At 55.6% G+C, this 10,169-nt stretch overlaps 1 protein-coding gene across 1 annotated transcript in view; it reads left to right on the top strand.

Annotated features, from left to right (window-relative positions):
- Window positions 1–6: 6 nt before the first annotated feature.
- CCDC40 (coiled-coil domain containing 40) overlaps window positions 7–10,169 on the top strand; it is a 37,080-nt gene continuing 26,917 nt past the window's right edge. Inside the window, exons 1-7 of the mRNA XM_023523016.1 lie at window positions 7–179; window positions 1,527–1,590; window positions 1,988–2,518; window positions 4,397–4,535; window positions 5,394–5,569; window positions 6,400–6,483; window positions 6,554–6,773. Coding sequence (XP_023378784.1) covers window positions 151–179; window positions 1,527–1,590; window positions 1,988–2,518; window positions 4,397–4,535; window positions 5,394–5,569; window positions 6,400–6,483; window positions 6,554–6,773 — 1,243 coding nt within the window. The 5' untranslated portion in view covers window positions 7–150. The remainder of the gene's footprint in view (window positions 180–1,526; window positions 1,591–1,987; window positions 2,519–4,396; window positions 4,536–5,393; window positions 5,570–6,399; window positions 6,484–6,553; window positions 6,774–10,169) is intronic.

Here is a 10,169-nt window from a genome sequence, read left to right as displayed (position 1 = left end):
GAGGATCCATATTTATGCTTTAACATATTTGCATATTGAGAGTCTGTTTCTAGTGCACAGAAATGGCACAATGGCCGCCCGGCCCGCTGCCCGCCACGCGCGCCTGGTCTCCGCCCGCCGGATGTTGACAGCGTCGCCTAGCAACGGGAGATGGCGGAGCCGGGTGGCGAGGCCGGCGGGTAAGCGGGGCCGCAGGACCGCGGGGCTCAGAGCGGACCCCGCAACTCCCCCCCGCCGTAGCCCCCGGGGCGCCCCTTCCCCTGCCACCCCTTTCCTCCCGCCTCTGCCCCTTCCGTGCCCACCCTCTGGGCCTTTCCCGCCCCCGCCCCGGCTTCTTCACCCTCTCGCCGCCCGTCCCTTTGTCCACTGCGGTACCCTCCTCCCTCTTTCCTCTCGCTCTAAGAGCACCACCCTCTAAAACCTTGGGACCCTGTCGCCCCCTCCGTAACCATGGCAACCACTATGCTTGGCAGCGTCTGCTGCGGAGCCCCTGCGGTGGCGCTGGGGAGCGGGAGACCAGCCCAGCCCCCGCCACCCTCCCGAAAGGGAGGATCCCCCCCACCAGACTTGGGGGTCCCTCCGGTCAGGCAGCCCCTCCGCCAGTGTCCTGACCACACCGAGAGGGCAGTCTGCTGAAGAGCCTGCCACCAGGCACCCGCTCTGCTCTTATGCTTCCTTTAAAAGCACAGAATGTATTTGAAAGAATTTGCCCTTTACCTTAGACGCTTCCGTATTTTTCAGTTTTTTTTTTTTAAGGTAGGTCTCTGTACCTCAGGGAAAGAAGTCAGGTTACCTTAAGTGAAAAGGCTGAATGCCAAACGGTATGCGGAGAGTGAGCCCTGCCTTAGAGAGAGAGAGAGAGAGAGAGAGAGAGAGAGAGAGAGAGAGAGAGAGAGTGTGTGTGTGTGTGTGTGTGTGTGTGTGGAAATGCATAGAAAAACATTTGAAAGAATATACCTTAAATCTTACTATTACCACTTGAGAAGGAGAGGAAAAGTCACAGGGGATTTTTATTGTTTGCGTCACACATTTGTGTTTTAGTTTGACTTTTTATTTAAAACATAATACGCTTGTATTTTCTGATCGGAAACAAACCGAAATAATTTTGAGAACGTAACTCAGGACATTCTTTTACCAGCCAAGAGTTTGCGGAGCGTTTGTCCTTTTTGTGCGGTTTCCTCTTACTTTGTCTTCCTTTTCCCCCGTTTTGTCACAGACACGAGTATATTTAAGGCGACCTTTCTGGCGTAATCTATCTGTGCCGTTCCTTTGATGTTTCGATAATCGTCTTATTCATTCATTCATTCATTCATTCACGGAGCGACTCTTTCGTGGCATCCCCGCCACGTGACAGGCATGATTTAGTTCTGGGGTTAGGGGCACACATGACAAAGTCATGGCCAACGGCCAAGAGGGGAGGCAGATAATTAACAAGTAAATAGATATACAGACATCCAGGCAGTGACAAATGCCAGGGAAGGCAACGGCTATTACGTGAAACGATTATGCTGTCTCTCGGCCACCAGGTCTCACCAGGAAGGACGCTGGCCTTCTGAAGGCGAGGAGGACCAGCATAAGGAAGCCGACAGGGTAAGGTTCCCCGCGGGGTGAGTCGTGCCGGGCTCGTGTTCACTGGGAATTAAACAGCTGGGACTTGCTCGGGGACACTCCGTACGGTCACAGAGAACCTGTTTCCCTCCACCCCACGCAACGCGTCGGTGGCCAGTCAGGGACACCAGGGACATCCTACTCTTCCATGGCCTGAGTTGTTCAGAATTCACTTCCCGAAAAGAAGGATACAAAATAATTACAAACAAAAAATAAGAGAGAGTTCAGATAAGTGAAAGCATGAAACGTGATCTCTCAGCGACGCTCGAAAGCTCGATGGCAGCTTTCCCGTCCGCACGTTACTCTATGGAGAATCCAACCTCACGAGATCCTTTCTACTTTGTTCCCTGATCCCCCCACCTCCCCGCCACGGCCATAGGTATCAACGACAGAGAAGACCAGTGACCAGGAAAATGAAGAAACCGTTGATGCTCCAGAGCATCCTGAAGGGGAGGCGACAACCGGTGGGGAAGCTGGAAATGTCGAGGAGGCCGAAGACGATGACGAAGAAGCCGAAGACGATGACGAGGAAGCCGAAGACGATGACGAGGAAGCCGAAGACGATGACGAGGAAGCCGAAGACGATGACGAAGAAGCCGGAGACGATGACGAGGCCGGGGACGATGGGGAAGTTGAACGTGAGGACGAAGAGGCCGTGGAAGTGGAAGAGGCATCGCAGTTTGGAAGGGAGTCGGAGTCCGACGTGGAAACCACCTCCCCTGAAGGCAGAGTCAGTTCCATAGACCTGAGCTCCTCAGACGTTCATGCCGAGGACGCGCCCGCAGAGGAAGCCGGCCCCACGGACACGGGTGACCTGGAGAGGATGGAGGCTGATCGCGAGGACGGAGAGTCCCTCTGGCTGTCGGAATCCAGAGACGAGGAGGACACCTCCACAGAGCCACCCCCGCAGGTATTAGGCTCATCTGAGCAAACGGGTCAGGGTGCTTCTGGACGCGGGGCTGGCCAATCGGTGAGTGTCCCTGAGGTCCGTTTAATGCAGGTATTTCGCCGTCTACGTGCTTTGTCACCCCATGCGAGGAACTCGGAGGACGCCGTAAACACAAGTCGCAAATCTCTGTTAGAAATTCCTTAGCGAACTCAGGCCTTAGAATGCCGAGTGTCGGACCCGCCGAGTGTCCCCAAACCCAGACGCTCCATGTGAGGCCAACGCATGTCCGGTCTCCAGAGCAGTGCCGTCCAGTCAAACTTCCCACGGGGACGGAAACACTCTTTATGTGGCCATCTGTTCCGAGTGGCCACGGAGACAGAGGAACGGCTGCGATGACCCCCACGAGGAGAGCCTCGGGAACCACCCCCTTCACCCTGTTCCGGCCCCTCGCCCCTCATGAGCCAGGCTCACCTGTTGGCTTTAGGTCTGGAATGTTCCGGAAGGGAACCCGGGGGTGGGGTGCAGGGCGGGGCGGGAAGCATTGCATTTCTCTGTCGTCGACTCTGGGATGCAAGCTCCCTCGCAGTGAACCCCGACAGCAGCCCTGTGAGGTGGGGACTGCTGCCATTCCCATCGCACAAACGAGGACACAGAGGCAAAGGGGCGTCCTCGCCCTGGGTCACGTAGCAGTGATGGCGGATGGTCGCTCTTTCACGGGAGCCTCATGCGATCCATAATCTCTGAGCTCTCCTTAAGCTTCATGTTTACGAATGACACAGGCAACCCAGACCGCTTTTAAGAATTAACAGTGACAAAACGAACAGCGTGTTTACCTTCTAAGGTGACCACTGGCTTTGAAGTGCAGGTCACCTGTGGAGCTGTAAACCCAATTCCCATCCTTGGGCCTAGTTTCTGGAAAATTCGCTGGGAAACAGCTTCCAAATTTGACCCACCAGAAGGGCAGAGACCCTGAGACGGAGCCCCATTTCCTTCCTCTTCCGAAGAGACAGGATGTAGAGTGGGGGCTGCCGAGTCCAGCCGTGTGTGGCGGCCTCGCTGACTTCTCATTAGGAAAAGCCCCGTCTGGACACCCCAGAGGTGGGCATTTGACTCGGGCTCCCCACTGATGTCACTAAGGCTCTGGATGTAGCAGACGTCATTTTAGAGCCAATGTCACTTGGAGAAATAGAGTGAGAAAGAGCGTTAGCTGGGGGTCGGGGCAGCCCGGCTTTGAACACGCCCTTGGCTGCTGCTCACACTTCAGGCAAGGTCTTTAATTCCGTGAGGCCGCCTCCCCCACAGGTAAGAGAAGCGACTAGTGTCCCCTTGCCAGGTCTGCGCAGGGTCACTGTGGCTGGGAACCTTCTCCGGTTCATCATCAGCGATAATTATTGTCAACAATAATAATTACAAGAGTCTCTTTTAAAACTAAAATGGGGCCAGGCGTTTTTATCGAGGGAAAATATTTCCTTATCGAAATGTCCGTAAAGCGGAATGGTCTGAAAGGAGAGAAGAAACGGTCCCCTTGGGGGACCGCTGTCCGGGGCTGAGGCCTTCCCATATGCTTTTATAGAGAGGATGCTCAAATGTGTTGCTTACCATTCTCGGGGAGATCAGCATTTGCAGGAAAGAAACCCATACCTAACAGTCACCTGTCCCTCAGCGTCCATACTTTGCTTCAAATCTAAACAGGCAGAGGCCACTCCGGGATTTCTTGTTGGGGTGGGAGACGATTTCCATTTTGACCATCTGCAAAAGCCAAATAATGTTTATCTCCAAATGGTTTTCTATTCCTTTAACAATCATGTTCGACTTTGAGCACCGTAACGAAGCGCATTGAATGACCTCTCGGTCCTGATGAAGCCCTCAGTGATGCAGGCTTGGTTGTTCTTGCTCTAGAAAATGTCTCATGAGGAGCCCGTGCAGAAGGCCCCTCCCTCCGGGGCATGGCGCCGCCTCAGGCTGAGCCAGGGGAGCAGCGACAAGTCCTTCGAAGAGCTGCTCCTGAGCTTGGAGGAGCCCTTCGCATGGGGGCCAGGTACCATGGCACTCACCCGCGGGTGAGCCCCTTCACAGCCCCTCCGTGCCAGGGGCACGCCACCCATTACCTCCTGTCCTGCTCGGCTAAGAGCCAACACATAAAACTATCATTAGCAGATATGGTGAACATTTACTCTCCGCGCTAACCGATGAGGTGGGATCTGTTCTCCATTGTGCAAAGACCCTAAGAGTCATTAAGTAACTTGTCCCAGGAAGAACCAGGCCTTGACCGAGATCCGACGGCGGCCCAGCCCACAGCCCCGACCACCGTGTCTCACGGCCTCCTGGTCTTAGAGGCGAGCTCGGTGACGGCGTCCCTGGACGCGCGCCTGTTTGCTGGGTTTCGAAGGCCCTCCCGGCACGCCCCGGTCTTTGCTTCTTGGCTCCTGGGTCCCGCCGTGGTGTAAATGGGAAAACAGGGTACTTCTCTCTGCATGTGACGCAAACGCCAGGCGCCTCGCTTCCCTTACAAGCGACGCGAGGACAGCGCACACGTGAGCGGGTGGGACGCGGCTGGGGGCCGCCCGGCTGAGGCGGACGAGCCCACGGCCAGCTTCCTTTCCTCCAACCTTATCAGCTGCGTCCTTTTCCCCGAAATCGATCTAGTCCATCCGTACAAGCCAGCTCTCCGTTCCCTATTTCTACAGAATATATTTCCTTTTTTCCTGCCTTTAAGAAGGGACCCTTCCCCCGGGGAGCGCTGCACCGGTGACCCGTGGGCAGAAGGGGCCACGCCCCGCGCTTCTGAACTGGACCCACTCACGGGCCCTTCCTCCTTTCCACACGCGAGATGAGGCTGGGAGTCAGCCTTGTGTGACGCCGCCGCCAACTCTCGGCGGTGTTCGCTGCCCCCCAGGCGCCCCCCTGGAGGAGCCAGTCGCCCACCCCAGGGAGGGAGCCCAGCCCTCCTTCCTGGACAGCATTCGGCTGCCAAGCGGGGTGGAGGAAGGCGCCTTGGAGAGAGTGGAGTCCGAGGGCAGCGACGAGACGGAAGACGACGGGTCCCAGCTGGTGGTCCTGGACCCAGACCACGTAAGGAGAGAGTCCCCGGGCCTGCTGTGGCCCCACATGGACATGCCGCCCCCTGCCATTCAGGCCCTTCTCTGCCCTCCACCTCCAAGGCCCACTCCCCACCCCCACACGTCACGCTCCCATCCAACCCGGGGCCCCAAATCTTCCCCGCTGGGGCTCGGCCGGCTGCTTGGTAAAGCGTATTCTCCTTTTAGGCCATGTGCCCCGAGTCAGCGTTTCTCAGCCTCAGCACCGCTGGCATGGGGGACCCGCTCATTCTCTGTGGTGGGAGCATCTTGGGCGTTATGGGATGGGCGGCACCCCTGGCCGCCACCCGCTAGCTGCCAGTAGCACGCCCCTCCCTTAGTGGTGGCAGCCGGATCATCTCCGGGCACTGCGGGGTCAGGGCAAAACCGCCCCGACCGGGAGCCAGTGCCTTGAGTGTCCCAACCAGGTCATGTGCCCCATCCTCTGAGACCTCTGGCAAGCGGGGAAGGCAGGTCTTGACGATGGACCCGTTTGGAAAGCCCCATACTCCCCGTCCCGTGGGAAGATGGGGGCGTGTTGGGAAAGGGGCTGGGTGCTCAGTTTGTGCAAGGACTCCCCTCTGGCCCGCCCCTGGAATGAAGCCCGGACCACCACCCCAGCTTGCCAACACACGCACGAGACCTCTGGTGTCCTTACTTTGTGGACGAGACCTCTGGTGTCCTTACTTTGTGGCTCCCCAGAAGTGGGGAGCCCCTCCGAGTGGTAGTCATTCCCGTCCATTAACCCCCTCCCATAGCGGTGGTGCCTCAGGCTAGGTGCGGGCGGAGACAGGGGACTAACGGGTGTGCTTCACGTCCTTGCAGCCCCTGATGCTGAGGTTCCAGGCTGCTCTGAAGAGCCACCTGCACCGCCAGATACAGAAGCTGACCCTGGAGCTCCAGGAGCTGGTGCGTACCGCCGCCCTGCGCCGCCTGGCGCGCCCTCGCCCCGCTGACCGCGTTTCTCTCTCTGCTACAGGACGTGGCCACCAAGCAAAGCCGGGTCCAGCGGCAGGAGCTGGGGGTGGATCTCTACGGGATCCAGCAGCACCTGGCCCGCCTGCAGATGCAGCTGGAGAAGAGCCACGACCGCCACTCGATCGCCGCGTGCGCCCGGGGCCACAAGGAGCAGGAGCTGCAGGGCGTGCGCTGCCTCTACGCCAAGACCTGCGAGGCCGCCAACGACGAGCGCAAAAAGCGTAAGCGGCTCTGCGTCCCGCGGGGCGTGCGTCCCCGAGCGCCCCATAGATGTGTAGATGCGGGTGCGGCCCGCGGGGGTTCCCAGCCTCCTCGGGAGGGAGGGCATAAGGGTCCAAAAAGGCAGCCTCTTAGGCAAGCAGCAAACGCCGAGGGGCGCACGGTCCAGCCGCGAGGGAGTCAAAAGCAGAGGAGGCCGGCGGGCTGCGGGGGTCCACGGCGGGCGTGTCCCAAGGTGGGGGAGGAGCGGGACCGGGGGCGGGGGGAGGCGGGGAACCGGCGCCATCACCCAGGCGAAGCCAACCCAGGGCGCAAGGGCTTGAATAGCTGGGGACCCACAGCTGGGCGTCGGCGCCGATTTAGGGGAAACCGGTGGCTGCGGGCCAGAGGACACAGTAGGGCTATGACTCATTACGCACAGTGTGACTACTGAAGCGACACCCCGCACGCGGGGGGAGCAGGGGTCGTGGGTCACAGTTGGACAATGGCTTCCTTCCTTAAGCCTCTGGGGGTTGTTTTAGTGTTTGTGCTTAAAAAAAAAAAAGTCTCCAACGTTCTTTATCGACTCTGCATTAATGCTACAATGCGGAAAATAACCTAAAAAGATGCGGAAGAAAACGGAATCCCACGGAAGTCCCAGGCGTGGCCGGAAAGAAACGCGTTGGACCCCGAGAACTGCAGGAGAACGTTCTGGATGGGAGGGTTTGAGCAGGTGCTCGCCGGGTCAAGCTCTCCTCCCCGTCGACGCCAAACCAACACGAAGGCCGAAAGGAGAAGGATGCGACATTCGCGATGAAAAGAGCCGCGTCCCGCGCACGTAATGGATTCTAGACCAACCCGAAAGCGGGCACAGCCCCCCGCCCCCCGACGCCTGCAGTGAGCGCCCCCAGCGCCCCTCGGCGGGGCTTCCGGGAAGGTCCAAGCGCCTCGCGGGCTTGGTGTCCCCAGCTGCCCGCCTCGCCAGGGACGGAGGGGAAGGCCACCGACCGCTGAACCTGCACGTCAAAATATGAGTCATCAGCGGCGGTCCCCAGTCCCGAGGGGAGGCGCAGACGCCTCCGCAGACAGACCGGATGCGAAACACCGAGCAGAGCCTCGCAGCGCCAGCCCAGTCGGCGCTGTGCATGAGATTTCAGTGGACAGTCATCGGTCAAATGAGAGCAAAGTGTTGGGGAAAAGGATACTTGGAATTTAAAAGTAATCATCAAAAAAATTTAAAAAAAAAACCAACAAAAGTAATCATCTAGGAAAAAAAAAAATCATCATCCGAGAAATTCTCCCCAGAATTCAGCGCGGAACCCCCAAGCGCAGGAGACAGACGCCGCGGTCGGTCGGCAGCTCTGGAAGGGGTCATACCCCTGAGATAGAGTCCCGAGGTGAAGGGCATTAACTCGTGACGTCCGAGGAGACCGTTCTCATGAGTGCAGGGAAACGAGTCTCGTGCAGGCACAAGGTGGGAGGAAAACACGAACGTGCCTAGTCAGAGCTGGTGACGTTCTTCAATTCCGAAGGGAAAGGGGAAAAGGCTGCGGGCTCCCGGGCAGGATGAAACCAGACTCTCCTGTGTCGTTCGGGACAAGCCCCCCTCCCTCGGGGCTCCCCTTGAGGTGTAATCCTTACTGCGACACGGAACACCGAAGCGTCCTGCTCACGAGGTGCGAACATCCTGAATAAAATACTAGCAAACGGTACGTGTTTGCTCAGCAACGACGGCTTAAGCTCGGCAAGATGTTAAAAGAAAAATTCCCCTTCGTCCGGAAGGGCTTCCTTCCGGAATAATGCGAAATTAGGAAGCCTCCCGATTCAACGCGTTTTATGATTCGTCGGTTGAAGGAGAAGGGAAAAAGATATTTTCTGATGGATGCCCAGTGGCGTTTGATCGTCCATCCTACACTGGGCTGGAAGGAAAGTTCTTTCTAAACATTTATCAGGAGCTAACGAGGAAGCTTAACTCCGTGGAAAGCACCAGAGTTAAAACCAGGAGAGGCAAGGATGCCCGGCAGCTCCGCTGTGGGCACCGTTTGGAGGTTCCAGGATGCAAGAAACGGGAAAAATAAGTGAAGTACCGATATGGGGAATGAAATGATGAATTTCTCATTCTCTAGCAATGACACAAGAGTTTGTTCACCTGTAAGATTCAAGGTTACCGATGAAAAAAAGCTAACGGAAGCAGTGAGAGGTCAATGACGTAGCCAAGTGCCAGGTCTACAGTTTTCTTCCATACCAGTAAGATCCAGCTGGAAATTATAACTTTGTAAAAAATCTCACCCATAATAGCCATCACAACCATAAAATACTTAGGTATAAATCTAACAAGAAGCGAGCGAGCCTATCTGAAGAAAAATAATACAATTTTACTGACAAACATGAAATGGTATATGGAACAATCACACGACTGGACAGAAGATGCGCAATATAAAAAAATGTCATTTCTCTCCAAATTGATAAATAGTTCAGTGCAATTCCAGTTGAAATCCATGATGAGATGTTTTAGGTGAACTTAAATTTATTTAACGTAGTTATTTATTTACTTATTTTCAAGACATAGTGATTCAAACTTGAAGCGCTCTGTGGTAGAGTTGTCCGCCCTCCCCCCGGCCCCCAGCCCCCTCCAGGGAAGCACCTGGTTTTATTCATTCTTGTGTGTTCTTTTAAAGATATCTTTGCACATGAAAACAAAGTTACAAGGGCGTGTGTATATTTTTTCCTCTACTTTTTTTTTTTACACAAGTAGCTGCATGTTACACCCGCCGCTGTCTCTCGCTTGGTTTTCGCTTATCGATGTATGCTGGAGGTTATTCCACATCCGCACCTAACGTGCGCTCCGTTCTTGACGACTTGACTGTAAAGTTCCCTTAGAAGACTAAATGCACCAGAATATCCGAGAAAATTTATGAAAAAGACGGCTAATGAAGGAAAATGGCCCTGTCAGGTATCAAAACACAGTATGGGTCTGTAGCAATACAATCGGAATGGTACCGGAGGAAAAACAGACGTGGGCGGACAGAGCAGAGAATCCCCGGGGAGCTACCCCGGGAATTTCGCTCTTGTAAATTACATGAACGAAAATAGGTCGTACTTGTAAATCCCGAAATATTTTTTGATCACTTGTCCACCTGAAAGTCAATACTTAGACCCCCATTTGACGCTTTACAAAAAACCAGTTCCGGATGCGGTAGAGACTTCAGGAAATCGCAGAAGCAGCAGAAGAATCCCTGAGGTAATACTTTCCGTCCTCTCGAGGTGACGAAGGTCATGGTCAGCAGGATGCGAGGTACGGAGGCCAGACAGGAAGGGTCTCACAAGCGCGACTATGCATAAACATAGAGCTTGCCCGCGAGGACGCATGTAGAGTTAAAAGACAAACACAAATTGGGGGCAAAAAAAAAAAAAAAAAA

The sequence above is a fragment of the Pteropus vampyrus genome, unplaced genomic scaffold (assembly GCF_000151845.1).
Source record: "Pteropus vampyrus isolate Shadow unplaced genomic scaffold, Pvam_2.0 Scaffold371, whole genome shotgun sequence".
Taxonomy (NCBI): domain Eukaryota; kingdom Metazoa; phylum Chordata; class Mammalia; order Chiroptera; family Pteropodidae; genus Pteropus; species Pteropus vampyrus.
Note: the sequence above shows the minus strand (reverse complement) of the source record. Positions and strands in the feature narration are given on the sequence as shown.